At 41.1% G+C, this 17,550-nt stretch overlaps 3 protein-coding genes across 4 annotated transcripts; all 3 read right to left on the bottom strand.

The window, feature by feature from the left end:
- Positions 1 to 3,543: 3,543 nt before the first annotated feature.
- On the bottom strand, positions 3,544 to 6,085 carry LOC129594454 (uncharacterized). Its single transcript, XM_055491154.1, has 2 exons — positions 6,080 to 6,085; positions 3,544 to 4,635 (listed from the first exon to the last, which is right to left on the bottom strand). Exon 2 carries the CDS (start codon positions 4,576 to 4,578, stop codon positions 3,544 to 3,546), a length of 1,035 nt encoding a protein of 344 aa, XP_055347129.1. The 5' UTR covers positions 4,579 to 4,635; positions 6,080 to 6,085.
- Positions 6,086 to 8,411: 2,326 nt separating this feature from the next.
- On the bottom strand, positions 8,412 to 12,301 carry LOC129594476 (uncharacterized). The gene is made up of 5 exons (XM_055491174.1): positions 11,975 to 12,301; positions 9,504 to 9,615; positions 9,358 to 9,448; positions 9,109 to 9,273; positions 8,412 to 9,006 (listed from the first exon to the last, which is right to left on the bottom strand). The coding sequence occupies exons 1-5, from the start codon at positions 12,176 to 12,178 to the stop codon at positions 8,724 to 8,726; spliced, it is 855 nt and encodes a 284-aa protein (XP_055347149.1). The 5' UTR covers positions 12,179 to 12,301; the 3' UTR covers positions 8,412 to 8,723.
- A 2,010-nt stretch (positions 12,302 to 14,311) lies between these two features.
- LOC129594482 (zinc finger SWIM domain-containing protein 3-like) lies at positions 14,312 to 17,259 on the bottom strand. Of its 2 annotated transcripts, XM_055491180.1 has the most exons (3): positions 17,098 to 17,259; positions 16,225 to 16,835; positions 14,312 to 15,845 (listed from the first exon to the last, which is right to left on the bottom strand). In XM_055491180.1, the coding sequence occupies exons 2-3, from the start codon at positions 16,305 to 16,307 to the stop codon at positions 14,447 to 14,449; spliced, it is 1,482 nt and encodes a 493-aa protein (XP_055347155.1). In that variant the 5' UTR covers positions 16,308 to 16,835; positions 17,098 to 17,259; the 3' UTR covers positions 14,312 to 14,446. The 2 variants fall into 2 exon arrangements, with proteins under 2 accessions (XP_055347155.1, XP_055347154.1); XM_055491179.1 differs by lacking the exon at positions 17,098 to 17,259 and having other exon boundaries at positions 16,225 to 17,022.
- Between the last annotated feature and the right edge of the window lie 291 nt (positions 17,260 to 17,550).

Genomic DNA, 17,550 nt, shown 5'->3' with positions numbered 1-17,550 from the left:
CACATAATGCCCGGTACACACCTAAATTGGTCAATTGTGGCGGCTGGTTATAGTGCGCATCGCGGCATTGTTTAGCAGAGGGAAACTAGAGACGAGCACACCTGGTCATCGTACTGGCTAATGTTACTTAGGATCATATTATTATTATTATTATTATTACGGCACAAGAGCAGACAACCCCCAAGGGACTTCAAGTCTGGTCGAACAAAACAATTTTCTGTTAACAAAACATTTAGGAGAGATTAACAGATCTGAGTAGAAATTTAAAAGAAGGTACAGAACTAGCTTCGAGAATTTTAGGATAACAGCAAGAATTTTATCAAGAAGACGCTTTAGTCGCATTTCCATAGTCGACCCTCCGATAACTTTCTTTGCCCGCGTAACATCGATCCGGGCCGGCTTCCGCAAGTTGTAGTGCGCGGTGTTATCTTTTACTTGGATCATGTCCAGGAGGTAGGCCGGAAGTGAGAACTGATTTCTGTTCCAGAACTTGAACAACCACACCGCATCGCTCTGACGCCATCGGTCGAATATGTGAGGAATACCCAACTTCTGATACAGTTCCGGAGTAACCGGCATCTTGTAATCACTGATGGTTTTCAGAGCTTTACGTTGCAGTCCGTCCAGCTTGTCGCGCTCAGTCGAAGACGCTGCAGACCATACCGGCGACTGGTGTCCGATATGGCATCCAAAGCAAGCGTGGTAAAGACCTTTGCGCTGTGACATGCTGAGCCCTTGTTGTGCTCGCTTAATCATGGCAATGCCGAAATTCCCCTTCCGTTGCACCTTTCTGAACTGTTCACTCCACTTCAAGTGGTTATCGATCTCAACGCCGAGATACCGTACACATTTTGCAATGCTGACAACCGACCCGTTGATGACGACTTCCGGATCCGGTTGTTTGTTTCGGTCAGAACATAAGTAAATGGCTTGGCATTTCTTTCCATTTACGTGCAAGAGATTTTCTTCCATAACCTGGCCGACACGCACCAGTCCAGCATTCAGTTTAGCGGCAGCAATACTTTTCGTTTTTCCAGTTGCATGGACAATTGTGTCGTCTGCAAAACAATCAACCTCACAATCTTCTGCGTTAACAGTAAGTACATCATTAATGTAGATGGTGAACAGGATTGGTCCTAGCACTGTGCCCTGCGGGACGCCAGATGTTAATGGCAGCCAGTCGGATGTTCGTTTCCCATCTCGTACTCTTTGGACTCTGCCGGTAAGGTAACTATGTAGCCATTTTACTACGATATCCCCGGCTCCGATTTTCTTCATCTTGTCCAGTAGTCGCGAATGGCTTACACTGTCAAATGCTTTCTTGAGGTCTAAAAAACACACTGCTGTCACATTCCTGCTATCCAATGCCTTTTTCCATTTCTCCGTTGTTTTTAACAATAGCGTTTCACAAGAATGACCGTCTCTGAATCCAGACTGATTTGGGGATAAGATCTGTTGTTCTTTCAAAAAACGCACTAACTGCAATTGGACGCATTTCTCAAACACCTTCGAGAAATTACAAAGTAGCGAAATGGGGCGGAAGTCATCAACACACTGCGGGGAAACACTTTTTGGCAAGGGGTAAACTTCGGCTTTTTTGAAGACGGAAGGAAACACTCCCTCCTTCAGCGACTGATTCACCATTTGCGTAAGGACTGGAGCGATGAGCGGCGTGATTTTCTGTAGCAGTTTTGGTGGCATCCCGTTTGGTCCGGGGCTTTTTTTCTTCGCGGCCATTCGATGAAGTATCCCAGCCACCACTGCTGTATCAACATGCGCAAACCTAGAAAACAAAGCGTTACTATCGTCCCCCAGTGGCGGTCGCTGTGGGGGATCGTGCGGAGCCCCGTGTTGGCCCATTGTCACGAAATGTTGATTAATCGCATTTAAATTAACTGCAACCGCACTAGGTTTCGCATCTTTTTTCATTGTTCTGCCGATTTCTTTCCACACTACGTCACTCCTGCGCTGATTTTCTTTGAAAAACGCCTCTTTAGCATTTAAAATAGCCGTGGTCACTTCTAGCTTCACTCGCTTATACTCTCAGGCTTGCTGATCGTACATCGGTGTCCCACGTGATCTGCATTTCTCTTCGTACAGTTGGTCTTTGATCTTTAGCATAGCTTTTAAATCATCGTTCATCCACGGTGGAGATGCACGCTTTACACGTCGGGAGCGTGTAGGAAAACATTTGTCAACCACAGCTGAGAGGTCTTGCACGAAATTCTCCACAACTTCATTTACGTCACGTTGTTCATCATACTGTTCGTAGCGCTTCACTGTTTCGCCGATTTCATCCAAAAACTTGTTATCGTCCGTATGGCTCCACAATCGAAATTGAATTGTTTTGTGAACTGGAATTATAGTTTTGTACTGTGCAACAGTACGACACAGGCGGTGATCCGAAAAACTGACATCGGTAGCAGGCATACTGGCATACAGGGAAGGCGGGGAGCACAGCATAGTATCGATTTTGGTGCAGCTGATAGAATTCATGTTATCCTTCTTCATTTTCCTGGTGGCCACGCGAGTATAACCTATCACCTTTTCGTCGAGATTAAAATTTGTTTGCAGATCATGGTAATAGCGGTGGTACGGAGTACTACTGATGGAAGTATCGATATTCAAGTCTCCCGTAAGCACGTAATCACAATCAGGGAACCGAGACAGGATTATCGATATGCGCAAACAAATATTTTGTATCTGAAGCGTTGGAATCCGGAGCACGGTAAATCAAACCCACCAATACTTTTCGCTTACCGATTTGTAATAAAACCCACCAACTTTCACAATGAGCATACGTTTCTTTGCTATCAACGAGTTTACTGGTGATATAATTGGGCACATACAGCAGGAGACCTCCGCCGCGAACTTTACAGTGGTCTTTACTGCGATCTTTACGAAACAGCTTATATCCAGGGACTTCATATAATTGATCAGGATCCGAAGATGAAAGATGAGATTCCGAAATACAGAAAATTTTAGAAATGTTATCATCAGAGAGAAGAATACTTTCAACCAAATTATGCTTGGTCGAATTGCGATTATTAATGCCCTGTATATTTAGATGGTAATAAGCCACTGAAGATAAGCTGCAGCGTTTTTTGGTCCCCATATCGATTATATACAACCAATCCGTACAAACTTACAGTTGCAAGACTCAGAAAAAATTACTGAACATTCTACTACAGAAAAAAGTTGCTTCTGTTACATTTTGAAAGGAAAAAGTTAAAGAAACTCCGCTGGCTTGGCGGAGCTAAATTTAGCCCACCAGCCAGCCAACATAAAAATAAACTTAAACTAAAAAACGCATATGTAAAGCTTCTGCAATATTTTAAAGTCCTTTTATCTTCGTTGAAGTCTAGATTAAAAGAAATGTCCCTAAAAATGAACAAAACTGCAAAAACTAATACGAAACCAAAAGTATCTGAAATGAGGAGTAACGCTGAATAACTGAAACGTGTGAAAAATCTTTAGGAATAAGAGAAAATCAGGAGTAAACCTGTAAAAATTCTGAAGATTTAGTAGTAAAAAAGTGAAAATTCACACGAGCTTCGCTTTCTTCGCCGGCGTCGCTGGTTCGGTATTTCGTTCATGTACATCTTCAAAATCGCAGGTTGGAAGGAACTCGTCTTTTTCAAAATCCTGAATGATTGTTTCCAAGCCGTCGCTTTTCGTTTCTGAGGTGATGCTGTCAGTATCGGCTTCGTTACAAAGAAAACGGTCATCTTCGGTTTCGTGTTGTTCTTCCACCTCTTCGGAATTCCGCAGTATGGTGACACGTGTGACGTATGGATCAAATTCATCTAATGCCTGTATGAGGTGGTTCAGGTATTTCCTTTTTGATGGTCGCATTTTGTGCTTAGCGTTGTAGGCTTCTGCATAGTCATTTAATGTAATGCTATGAGTAGCAAGAAGTGAAGCAATGGAATCTGAAGGCGGTGCTTTGAAGAAAACATCAACAGATGTCATGAAGGTAGCATTTCCTTTTTTGTACTGGACTTTCTCAAGATGACCTAAGCCTTGCTGTTGAAGTGTTGTTGCAAACTGAACGAATTTCTCATTTTCTGCAAAAGGGTAGCAGTTCCTGTAGCGTGTTGCTTCCGACACCAGTTGAGTTGTTAGTAGGTTGCCATACAGCAGAAGCATGTCACCTTCTGCAGTTGTTGGGACATTTTCGTTGGAAAATATTTTCAAAACCTGCTGACTTGTTTGCGCATACTTGATGGCGTGTTCGAAAGTACTTAAGGAGATCTGCTGTGGAATATCGATGGTTCCGGTTTCATTGAAACTTTGAAGAGCGCGTTCTAGCACATGTAGTATCAAAGCAAGTTTTAACACCATTTCTTTCAGCTTCGCATAACTCTGAGTAAACGAGGTCATCTTTTTTTCGCGAATTTTGACATGTCGGTCTTTTTTTAACTGCTCCATCTCTTCGGAAAGTTGGAAATATCGTTCGAGGGCTTCGTCTGACAATGATATTTCGAATAGTTCGGGTTGATCAGTTAAAAATCTGTACAGGGCCGTAAAGGTAGCTTGAATGTTGTAAGGTTGTGATGTATTGGATTGTTTGTGCATTCGGAATTTTCTCGCATTGCCTGTGTCATCTTCAATAACTGTGAATAGCCAGCGTTCCTGTTAAATAAATAAGAGCAGAACAAGTCAGTCAATATTGGAAATGTGATTGTGCTGCACTATTAGTTTCCATGACAATCGCCGTCATGCGCACAGTACATGTATCGAAATTACGTTAATATGACCACAACTCACGAGTACCTCGTAATATGATCTGGGTTGGCTCGCAACCTCCACTAAATGGCCACTGCCTAGTCGTGCTCATCATTAGGGAAGAGTGATTTACATATGTAATGCTTTTCTTGAATACTTCGTGGAAAGCGGCATTAATATGCACTTCGAAAAAATTTTTATTGCCATTGCACAGTAAGAATAGGGTGACTAGCACCACGAGACTTTTAATACGGTACCGGGTGACTATACGGCGATCAGGCAGAAGAGGCCAGCGGCGATCAGGCAGAAGAGGCCAGTTTCCAGTTCTCTGTTTACATGACTACGGTCAGTCAAGCCTAGGGTTGTTAACGGTGCAATTTGGTGCGTAAATTAAGCCTTTCATAGTCGATGGTGTTAATTTTGCGATTTTGTTATCGCACCGACTCTAGTGATGATTTCTCCAAAACGCCAAAAGGAACGAAAAACGACAGCCAAAACAATAATTTCTTCACTCATCATATGCGCACCAGCTGAAAAGTAGTTGAAAACAGCTAAAAAAATACGAGAAGTTATTCGTAAAAGTTTTTTTATACACATTTTTCCTTTTTTTTTCTAGTATTTTTGACACCGGTGAACCGCTGTTTTCACCGGTTATGGACGTTGTGATTTTTTCCTTACACCAGTGGACTACGCGAATCTTCCCCGATATTTCACCGTGATTTTCTCGAATTTCACCGGTGTACCGGTGCAAAATCGTACCGATAATAACCCTACTCAAGCCTAACTATAATCGGGTGGCACAGAGAGTACAGTCGATAGCGACCACGCCGACCAGTTGTGAGTTTGGCAAACACCTCGAAAGATTCTCTTTTGGCAAATGCCTAACAATTTCGATGGGTCGAATGACTTTTTAGCTTTAGTTCGGCATGAAAACCTCAAACGCAAAAGAAGTCGGACAGATTTTTAAATAGTAGTTAAGTTTATCTTTGCCGACGGGAGATTCATGGTAATTTTTGAAGATAACTGTACCAACATGAGCGGCAGTGGTATAATAGTACCGTGTTGGACTGGAATTAACAACCAGGCAGTTTTATCTTGGTTTTGCGGACAATAAATTTTTTCAATCACACATCTGGAAAAACGTTCTCTGTAGCCATGAAATAGTTCTTGAGCGGCAGAGTTTTTCCAAACAGTGGAAATAGTTTTTCCAAACGTATTTTAAGCAAAAAACGAATACTAACTGTTCGTAATCAGAATTCTCATATGCGATTACAGAAGCAGCAGAAAATGAAATGGTGTGTTGTATTATAAGCGTACTGCATTACAGGCACCTATGAATTGCGGTACACACCTTCAAACCTTCCCCACCGGTCCAATTTCGAATGGTATTCGCTAGGGTAGGAGGGTGTATTGTGCCGTATAAAGAAACACAGGAGTCCTGCGTTTTCACGCTGCACGCTTTTGCGTAGGTTGCACAGAGGCGCCCGCCACTCCAGCCTGTGTTAATGAATGCAATTGTCTCCTGCGCTGCTGGGCCCTGGGTCAAGTCGTGTAAGAATTTGGAAAACTCGTCTCCAATGATCGAAACTTTTCCATCGGTTTCTTTTATTAATTTCCGAAAGCCTGCAAGTTAGCATAATTTTTGGCTTTAGTATTACACACTGCACAATTACATACTGTTATGTTAGAAATAAAGAGATTAAAATGTATTCCATAAAACAAAAAGAAATAGTTTTGCATAAAAAATATTCCTCTGAAATGTATAGAGCAGCGGTATAGCCAAATTAGCTAACGGTAATGCATGTAAAGTAGCGGTAAAATTTTTTTTCAAATTAAACAAGCATACAAAAGACGTGTGTTCCTAAACTTTTATAGCAAACTCGTTAATGACTATCTGCATATTTACTGGCGCTATTCGAAGGCCGGTCGTGGAATTTCTTTTGGAATAGTGACTCAATGACAGACAGCGGTCCTAAGCAGTAGCGCTCAATTGCCGGTGAATTCCCGCTTCCTGGAGCTGCAATTGCTAGCATGAGTAAAGCAGGTACGATGTGATGGTCTATTGCCTCGTCCGGTTTCAGTGCAAGATTCCCACTGGCAATGGTGGCTGTCAGGGCCATCAAAGACATCAGCACTGCAGATTCCTTTGTTTTGCCGTCAACGGCAAACCAGGACAAAGCCTTGCACAATTCGGGAGAAGCAACTTCGGTAAGGTCATGAAATGCAAGCTGTAGGGCTCTTTCGAAAACTTGAGCCGCTTGTTCTTCAGTCACGTTAGCATTTCCAGATTTACTGGTAGATGGTTTCATTTTTTTGAGGATGCAAAACCCGTTTCGGTAATTTTACTCGTTTAAGTCACAGCGTGGCTACGTTTAAAGTTTTCTAGTTAGCGAGAACATCAAGGTTACTTAGCAAGGTCCCTGTACCTACAGGTATGGCGCGACGGACTTGACTAAGCAATAAGCATTTTGTGTGAACTGTACTGTCGTGAAAAACTTTGTCCGTAGAGTAATAAAGTAATCCCAATAAGTCACATGACAATATTGTGACAATACCATTTATAAGATATTATTACTAGCTGCACTTTAGCCTCCGCGTTTTAGTGATTGTATTTATTTTTGGTGATTTCTGTAGTAGGCAGTATTGCAGTTCAGTTACGGTTTGTTAAGTGCAAGAAACTGCTTTTGGAAACCTCCTGTTTTTTATAAGTGCAAGAAATTGCTTCTAAGTTTATGCCCACCATTTTGGCGAACGTGAAGGAGAACAAACTTACTCTTGAAATTAATGTGCGACTGTGCGTAAGCATTAACTAAGCACTAAGCTTGTCGGCAGTCCGTACATGCCTGCAGTCCGTACTATGCAGTAAAACGAACTGTACAAGCTTGTCCGGTAATTTCTGTCGTAAAGGTACAGATAGCACATATTTAGCGCGAAGTTCGCGCTATAGGATTGCCACTACACTACGTTTGGCGTAATACGCGAATTTGTGTATTTCGTTGTTTCGAACCGGCAGAAATTATTGGACAAGCTTGTACTGATATACTCCCGGACAGGAATCGGCGCGTCTAATATACTGCGTGAGATACTGCGAATATTGAACAGTAGCAGTAGCATATTGAACAGTAGCATATTACGTTGAACAAATTTGTTTTAACCGTTGGTGTTCGAATTACAGAGGTTTTACTGTACTAAAAAAACGTATTTAGTACTTTGTGTTATGACAGTATATAAGTATGCGGTAAGAAACATCCTCGAAATATTATCAAGTTTCTAGAAGTCGTCGTCCGATATTTACCTGTGCTCGGCTTGTAACGGGACGGGTATATAGATAGTTGTGTTGTATTCGTTTTGATGCCTCATCAAATTTAAAGTATGTCACAAGACTGTGGACACTCAATACCATATGTTTGACGACAATCGTCATGGAAACGATGGGGAATTCAAGTGGAAAAAGCCTAAGCGCAAAAATGTAACTAGTAGTTTGCAGGCACCTGTAAGTCTATGGTTAAAACACGACCGTCTGCAAAACCTTATAAAGACCGCGCTGTTTAAAGACCAGAAAAATGGTACGTATACTACTACATATGTACCTCAGTTCGGATTGCACTACGTATGTTGCAAACCTCCAGAAAAATGAACATTTCATGTACATTTAGTTTGAATTTTTTGACCAAAACTGCTTTTGAGACAAGTTTAATCAATCGTTAGCTACTGTCAATTAGAGTTTAACGTTACTCAAGCTTCAAGAAATAATAATCATGCGAAAAAAAGGCAACAAATAGCGATAAATGCAAATCAGACCTCACAAAGTCGGTAATAAAGGAAGTCAGTTGTCACAAAGTAAAAAATAAAGTAAAGAAGGTATATACTCGTATAATTGTTAAGCAAATGAAAAAGTCACGTCAAGTGTAACGTTAGTCACGCGTTACTATGAAACAATAATAATATAAATGAAAAACGATTACTGAAAACAGCTTTGAAGAAAAACAGAAAGGTCACTTATTTATAGTGGTAATTTGAGTGCGGTCACGAATGATGGTTAATTGAAAAGGCGAACTGTAGGGCTTATTAAATTCAGTCTTTGCGTAGGCGATTTTTGGAAACTTGATAGAGACATGCGCGCCATTTAGTAGCAGATCTTCGAATTTTTCAACGTTATCCCAAAGGCGGCCACTCATGTTCCCAGTTGCGTCCGTTGCTTCAAATAGGAGGCAGCGCCCTGTGCCTTTCGATTTGTGTTTCACCGCAACATTAGTGATCTGAACCACAAGCTCCGCTCTGAAATGCAAGTTTTTGTTTTTGTACATACAGTATGCACAAGTTTGTGTTGATACCACGTTTGTGTACACATTGCGAGTTCGTATGGTGTGCTTTTCGTACCGATCTGTCTCTTTGTCCAAATCAAAGATATCCATCTTCACTGCCTTGGTACAACCAACGGACTGGACAGTCACAAACTGTGGCACAGGCAGTCTGGAGGCAATGTAGTCTCCCATCGTACAGCCGGTTTTTATTGGAACCAAGTCATCAATGTGAATGGCGCCACTACAAGTTAATTGAAAATTGTGAAATTATACAGGTTATTGGAGATTTTAATTTTAAAGGGAATCGTTCATGCCACGTTCGTACTCGGAGTTCAAAGAATATTTGGTGATGTTGACCGCAGTCGGCAAATTCATTGACTGCATCGCTTTCACTGCCTTTTTCGACAACACGAAAGCTAAAAAATCAGACGTTAGTTTTGTAATACACTCACGGACCAGAAGCCTAATTACCGGACGACGCGTGAATTCGGTCACGTCCAAGAATGGTAGTCTCGGTATTGCTTCCACGTTTGTTTGTGATGATAAGCGGAAACATTGGCGGGGCGTTTCCAAGCAAAACATCCTTAACAAATTATGGCAATAGACACGAGTTTTTTCATATTTAATTAAATGCTTTAAAACAAGAAATTAATTATTATTATTTAACGCTTTATTGCAGAATTATTGAATTCTCAGGAACTCTGAAACGTATTTTATGTCGCAACCAAAATTCAAAAAAACAAACCGATCACGGACACAAGCACTCGAGCTTTATATTGGTCGGTACACGATTTGCATGGGTAATTTGCTTAGGCCTGATAATTTCAATTGTAATCGCGAACCACAACAGAATTAAACAGTATAGTTAAAATCAGCGCATATTCACCAAAATATGAGACGAATATCGCCTTGTAAAATTAAATAAATAGTATATATTGTGGAGAAAGCTGCACACATCACGTTTTACCACCAAAGTCTCCGCACACCACCTTTTACCACCACCAGGCTGCGCACACCACTATTCGCACCACGTTTTGACTCGGGCCACCATTTTTACGCCACCACTACATATATTTGAAACGTCGGTAGTCTTGGGACACCACATTTTACTCGTAGTTTCGAAGATATGCAGTAGTCGGTCGTATATACGACTACTATGGGCTATGTAATTACTTTCAAAAACAACAAGACATTTTAGGTCCTTCCTGACCAGTAGCGGGCGCCCGGGATTGTCTAGCCCGCTGGAACAGAAAAACGAGTTACACTGCGCATAATTTTAAGGGACTGATCGAAAAGGTCACCGAAATAGGGAGCATAGAAGAGGAAAACGACGACGAGCCGTACAATGCAAAAATGGGACAACAGGAGCGTTGGAATGCTGGTCGAAAAGTCAGCAAACTTGCCGAAAGCAAGCTGGCACAGCTGCCACCAAGCCTCTTCCGCGTTGAGCTCGCTGCGTATCTGAACCTTGTGCAAGACTTCGTAACACGACTTGAAGGTCTGGAGCCGGTGGGAAATGCGGACGCTCATGGTACGGAAAAGGCAAAAACCGGCGGCGATAAACTTCCTTCGTCCACTGCTTCCGGCTCTTTGGCATTTCCGGTGCCAGGCAGAAAACATGGGCGACCAGTGGTCCAGAAAGGAGACAAAACCCACTCGCAATTTAACGAGCGTGTTGGAGAAGCATCGTCGCCCTCAAGCCAAAATAGACAAACATTACCAGCGGCGCAAACGGGCCCTTTGGTGCCTGCGTCCACATCCACCGTAAATGTCACTTTGGGTGACCGTGTCGTTCGATACATTATTAATGGACTAAGTGTGCTGGATGTTGATAGTGCCAGGGTGCGAAACAACCAGACCGTTTCTCCGAACATTACGGATGCCATGTGTTTGCTGTTGCGTGACCTGGTGTATGATAGTTTGGCGATGGAGCTTAACTGGCATGTTAAAGAAGAAATATGGCTGCTTTATGGGACGTCACTGCCGGAAAAGCAGATTACGGTTAGCCACAAGGCTGTCCAAAACCAAGGAAACGGAATCGATTGTCTCCTTTACGCTTTAGCGTTTGCGCACGAGCTGTTCAATGGAATTGACCCACAGGATTGACCTTTTTTTGTGAAATTGATCCTTTTCTGAAAAAACCTTGAGGGAGTGGATTATAACACCATTCGAAGCTAAGCGTGTGCAAAAACTCAAACACCGTCCTGGCAGGGCGGCCGAGCGAGTAAAACCGAAAAAAATCGCTAACTATAACGGAAGCGGAGGCCAGCGAGTGGTATCAAAAAAGGGGAGCCAGACCGCGAGACGAAAAGAGCTATTGTTTTTCCGCCCGTAATAACAACTGCTTAATTTTCTTCCAAAATAGTGGTGTGCAGAGACTCTGGTGGTGTGCACTACGCTCCTGGTGGTGTTAGGAGATTTAGGTGGTTTTTTCAAAAAAATTGAAAAATAACAAAACGTGGTGTGCGGAGCCTTCCCCGTATATTACTTATAATAAATTATAAATTTTCCGTTAAATTTTTTTTATAATGCTGAGCTAAGTAAGAATGGGAGAATGTTAGGTGGCGTAAGCGCGTGTACATTAAAAATGCCGATCTTTTTAGACGACAAACCAATCTTTAGGCGCTAGTTGCAGTATGGGTTGCACTGTTGCAGTATTTTTTTACTCGGTAACGTGACTACTGTTACAGGCAGGTTAGCGCTTAATACTGAGGGAAGATTTTTATCTCGGATGCCCCGATAGGCAGTATTTTGGATGCGCGCGCGTTTACCTACATTACCAAACGTTCTCCCACACTTGCTTTAGTTGAGTAATATTAAGGACTAGTTATACGTCAGGAAAATAAACAATTTAGTTAATTAATAAAAAAATTAATTAATAGTTAATTAGGGAAATTAATTCGTTTTTATAATCCCGTTTTTTTCTGCATCACTGGACTTGCCTGCAAAACGGGAACAGCGAAGGCTTTGTCAAGATGGTCCAGTTCGTCTTCTTGGTTTGGTTTAGTCACGGTAACTTTCGTGATAGTAAACGCAGGAAGGTCAGCTGATTGCTCGTCTTCGCATTCATCAGAAGTGTCCAGCTGCACGACTTTGGTGTTTCTTCCATTACCACGTGTTTTTTTCACAACCTTTCCAGTATTCATTTTTTCTAATAGAAATAAATAAAAAAGTAAATGTGAATGTGACTGGATAAATGTGAAACTTGGATTTATTTAAATATATATAGATACTTAAGTCTTTTGACCAAAACTCCGAAATTCATCAAATCTAAATAGACTTTGCAAAGCCTGCACTTCTAGCCGGTTCGCCGCGTGTTAAATTTTTTACAGGTTTCTTGGCAACATCGCATACCTTCGACTAGTGCTCTGAGCGCGGCAGCTTCTGCAGGCAGCACATTAAGTTCTGGGTAGTTGCTAGTTTTGCATGCGACAGAGTGGCAACGTTGTTGCATAATCGATGATCCCAAGGCATGCACAAAGTATACGTTGTTAGAGCGGTGAAAGCGATTCACAATTTTGCAGAAGGTCAGCTTCGAGCCGTAAAAAATAGCAATGTCTTTCTCCACTTTGGCGAAAAAAGACGTGTTGCTTAAGGTAAAACCAAAAAACCGGCTAAGCAAATTTTTGATAACCGAACAAGTCAAAGTCAGGCGGGCAGGGTAAGCGTTATTGCGCGCTAAAGAGACGGGTGTGAAATTATCATTTAGTTTTTCATGGCAGTGCACAGTGTTAAGCAATGTTAGAAGGAAAAAATTGTACTCGCTTGAAGTGTGGACATTTGTCAGTGAATGTTTTTCGAAAACCGCACTTTGTCCAAATTTCGCGCATCGGTACATTCGGAATTGCTGGTTCCTAGTGTAAGGTGTAAGATCAACCAAAGGAACCGTTTCTAGTTGATGGAATTTCTGCGCGATCTTTACCACAGTTGCTTTAAGGTGCTTCAGATTGCCAAAAATGACTCCCGGAAATACCACGTGAAAACTACACTTTTCATTTCGAGAGCAGTCAAAAACAATAATTTCTTCAGTATTTAGTTCAGCCAAAGCAAAACTGCTAAATTTTGATATCAGATTTGTCGCTGGAGAAACTGAGTGCATTTTCCATTCTAAGTCAAAATATAACTTTTGTTTCCAACTCTCTAGAACCACCTCAAAAAAATACGGGCGTTGTTTATAATCAACATTTACAAGCCGCCAAATTTGCTCGCATTCAGCCACAATAAACTTTCGTGACCCCGATTCAGACTGTTCAAAAGAGAAGACTCTTAACGTGTTGGGACACTTTGACACGCAGTATTGTAAAGCTTCGTCAAGTTTAAGGAACCATTTTGCCATTTTTTCTCATTATATCGTGCAGTATTGTAAGTAATATTAATTACACACTTTCATACGCAGCAAAACAGTTACTTGGTTGATTACTTTGACTGCGTTAGATTTGGGCTACATTTATTTTCTTCGGGTAGCCCCTTCTTCGTTCGTGTGACAACTCTCATACCTTTTTTTTATTCTGTTTTCTATGTTTTATTTTCTTCCACATTACTGTGTTCTCCAATTTTTATTTTACATACCAACTTACGATTACTACTCGCAAAGGCAGAAAAGTGGGACAATATGTTGAGTAACAAGGCAATATTCCGAGTAATGAGACACTCCGTTTCCCGCGTCGCCAATGAGTTTTTCTTTCCCTTTTTTGTTTTACTGGCTTTTTAAACATAAGTGAAATACTAGCGTTGTCAACTTTTAAAAAATAGGTTTTGTAATTAGTTAAGAACTTTGTCAACTTTTAAAAAAGCGAGACGTGGTAAAGTAAAATGGACCCGCCGTTCCAAGCACGGGCAGTCGTATTCAAGCAAGGGGGAATCAACTTTTCGCTTTTAAACTATTTTTATTAGGTAAATCGGACTCACTAATTCCGAATCCGTTCTCAGAAAACTTTTGTCACCTTTTTTGTGAATGCAGTCTGGAACCTTAAGGACAGCTTTCACATGTTTAGATTTAAAAAAGCAATGCAATACAAATTAACATAAGAACTGATGAAATACTTTTACTGTAACCTCCTTTAAGTGATGTTGATTAATGCTTATGTTGTTTACTACGTACTAGTACACACTAAGTACTATGCATACGTACCAGCATTAAAAATTCCCCGTATTTCGTATAGAGTTCGTTATTCTGAACTAAGTACAGAAAACAACCGGAAAAAAATCGTTTCGTAAAATTCTTAATTAACGGTGGCCACTTTGAGCGACTATCATTCCAGTAAACAAACAGCGCCGACATAAACAAATCTTTTTTTGCGCAAAATTGACGTAGTTTTATTGTTAATTTAGCTTCGGAATATCCAGAGTACGGGAAAATTACAATATTCAGAATCCAATCTACTCGACATTGCAGTACTCACAATTTTTTGCAGTCACTTTAAGTTCTTTTTGTTAAATTTTTTAAACCGACCTCCCTCATTTGGCCGACCTTTTGGTTTAGAAGTGTTGCTCGATCGAAGCACTAATTCCCCAGTCGCTAACAACGGACAGGCCAGCGGAGACTTACTGGAGGTGTCACTTCCTCTTACAGTAGGTATGCAGCCGCTTGTCAGCGATTCTTCTACTGAAGTTAAAACGGTAAGTACTTCCTTAAACTGGTTACCACCAAAATTAGCAGCCATCGAAGCAATTCTGTTGCATATATCCTTTGCTGCACTGAACCGCTTGCCAATTGTCGGAAAGTTTTGATTGGAAATTTCCGTGCGCTCGCATTCCAGAACCTCATCTGGCACACCTTCCAGCGCCGCGTCAAGAAATTTTTCGGGGATACGTTCCAGTTCAGAAGCATTACTTCCGCGATGCCATTTAGTTATAACGTCATTCAATGAAAATATGTCCTCACCATTGCTCTTTCGTAAATAAAGAATATGGCGGCAAGGCAAACCAAATGAGCAGTTTGTATAACACGAGCACGTATACCTTTCGTCCATTCGTATTAGATCGTATGTACGATGCTCTATCCTGGTAGTGTTTGTAACACTCCACTCATCGGCAGTACTCGGCAAGACTTCGTACGTCTCGGCTCCCATTAGCATGAATTGCTTTTGCACGATAAGGGCTGCAATTTTTGTAAGCGAACGCCCAACGCTTTCGGCATACTGAATCGAAGGAAAACCATGCAACACAAGGGCCTTTCCCTTGTTCACATATCCTTCGTACTTGGCAATTTCAAGTTTATGCGAGACTACTCGTAGAATAATCTCCACACAATCTTTTAAATGGTAGCGCGTCCACACCGATCTTCCGGTATTCCGAAACGCTGACTTAACCATGAGGAAAAAGCGTTCGATACGATTTGTTGTACGGTTACCAAAAGCCAAAATACTTTTTTGATAAGCAAATGCCCACATGTTTATCCTAGACTTCCAGTGTTTTGAGTAATATTCTGCCATTGCGTCTGGCAGGAGTATCTCCAATTTGCGCTCTTCTTCCTCCAACCGGTTCATGCTGTCGGCATGCAGCACACGCTTAAATTGAGCGAGTAGCTCCTGTTTCTCGGTCTGTGACAGTTTTTGCGTTGCTATTTTTGTCTTCCAAGCTTTCATGGTGTGAAAAGCACACAATAATACAGGCGATGCAGGAAACGATTTTTCCAGCGCGGCAATTTGTGCAAAGTCTTTATCCACAAAGATACATTGAATACCCTCGACACTGTCATTATTTCTTTCCTTGAATATTTCGAACAGCCTTTCCAACGTGTTTTTCTTTTCATCGCGTAGAAATGCCATCGCTACAGGTTGCCCGAAACCGTTTTCGTCTTCCACCAGTATACTGAAACATACAAGGGTAGCCAAACTTAGAAATAGAAAATCGAAAGTTATATACAATGGTTTGAAATAAAAATGAAATCTTCTACTATTGCCGCCGTTCCTGTAATTCACACTACTGCACACTTTACGTGTTTCTATCATTTAGGTAAATACCCAGAAGAGTAAATACCCAGTTGCATTGCCATTATTAGTTTTTGAGAAAAGTCTGAACCTGGTATGTTGGGTCTGTCACATACACGGTCACATACAGTACTTCCACTTTTTATGTTTACAGAAATAGTTACAAAATTGTGCCCGAACTCTGTACACTCTGTACTACATTTCCAAATTAAGGCAATGGTATTTTGGTATGTGCAACTACAAAGTGGAAGGGGACTTACCAATACAAACAAAAATGCTCACAATTGAGCCGGTAGGTGCTATCCATGAAAAGAGCTTGACCGTGCTTGCAGAAAATCTTCATTTCACCAGTTTGAATGTACAGAATGTCCAAAGTCCGGTCAGTGGAATTTGTTTGATGAGTAACTGTGAAGATGTCGGTATGGGGATTCTCTTCCACAACTTTTTGGAGATATTCTTCCAGTATTTGCCCTTCCGGTTTGTTACCTTTGACTTTCCTTTGCGTTACTGCAGCATAATTATGAATATCTTTAGTTCTCAACTGGCCATTTACACCAGACTTCCAACACTGTTCATTTATTTTTTTGCAAACAGTCGCCCGTTGGACACCACAGTTGAGAAGACCATCTATCACTTTTTTCTCTTCGTCCGCCAGTTTTCTGTTTTCCGGATAAAAATTCCACACAGATTCTTCGACTGCATGATTGTGATCCGATGCCCCAGCAACGGTTACTGCGTGGACGACATTCTTGATTAGCTTGAACTTGACAAATGCCGGACAGTCAAGTTTTACCGTTGTTTGAACCTTCCTGCATTCAACTGCATAGTCTTTCCGATGACTGCGCCATTTCCCATGATGTTTACATACAAACTTTATCGAGCTAAATTTTAAGTCATTGTAACACGGATGATTTATTGAAAGCCTTTCAAAACTTCGACTTTTTACGAATAACTGGAAAGTCGCTTTTTCGTACTCTTTTAAAGAATTTATAGCGCTTTCGTAATCGTCAAAAGTGTCGCCGACTTTCAACATTTTTCATCTTTTGCTGAATGTAGCTTTGATTATTGTTGACATCAATAAACTGAACTTATGCTACATCAATCTGTCAATAATTTCGTGATATCCGACTGACCTTTATTATTGTTTCATGGCAACACTTTCATTTGCTGGAAAAGCGATAGCAGCCTCCAGTGCACATATGAAATTTATTGACAAGAATTAGTTTACCATTGATTTAAAGCGAAATTTCAAACTACGCTTAACTATAGTGAAGACGCCCCCGACCCCCCGGGGGGCCATAAATATTTCAGGAAAGGTAAAAAAAAACAACCTATACTAGTTCAATTTACGGTTAAATAATCCCTTAACAAATTAAAATTCCATTAATTAGGACTTCCATTAACGAATTACATTTCCAAGAAAAACCGTTGCCCGGAGACACTTCGCGCAATTAAGGATGCACAGCGATCAATCCTTCGTAGTAAAAGCTCTTAACGGGAGGTAATTGTTTATAGCATGCGTATATTTATGACAACTTTGGGAATTCGCTGCGCACTTTCCTCTGAATCGTTCTACAAGTGCTAGT

Source organism: Paramacrobiotus metropolitanus, unplaced genomic scaffold (assembly GCF_019649055.1).
Source record: "Paramacrobiotus metropolitanus isolate TYO unplaced genomic scaffold, Prichtersi_v1.0 Parri_scaffold0000068, whole genome shotgun sequence".
Lineage (NCBI taxonomy): Eukaryota > Metazoa > Tardigrada > Eutardigrada > Parachela > Macrobiotidae > Paramacrobiotus > Paramacrobiotus metropolitanus.
Note: the sequence above shows the minus strand (reverse complement) of the source record. Positions and strands in the feature narration are given on the sequence as shown.

What these genes read in the sequence shown, in the direction of transcription:
- LOC129594454 (XM_055491154.1), bottom strand. Translation starts at nt 4,578, where the DNA reads ATGCACAAACAATCCAATACATCACAACCTTACAACATTCAAGCTACC.
- LOC129594476 (XM_055491174.1), bottom strand. Translation starts at nt 12,178, where the DNA reads ATGAATACTGGAAAGGTTGTGAAAAAAACACGTGGTAATGGAAGAAAC. An exon ending in TCGCTGTTCCCGTTTTGCAG is followed by an intron (nt 9,616 to 11,974) that starts GCAAGTCCAGTG and finishes TAATTTGTTAAG; the next exon opens with GATGTTTTGCTTGGAAACGC. An exon ending in TTGGACAAAGAGACAGATCG is followed by an intron (nt 9,007 to 9,108) that starts GTACGAAAAGCA and finishes CTTGCATTTCAG; the next exon opens with AGCGGAGCTTGTGGTTCAGA.
- LOC129594482 (XM_055491179.1), bottom strand. Translation starts at nt 16,997, where the DNA reads ATGTTGAAAGTCGGCGACACTTTTGACGATTACGAAAGCGCTATAAAT. An exon ending in GAGCATTTTTGTTTGTATTG is followed by an intron (nt 15,846 to 16,224) that starts GTAAGTCCCCTT and finishes TGTATGTTTCAG; the next exon opens with TATACTGGTGGAAGACGAAA.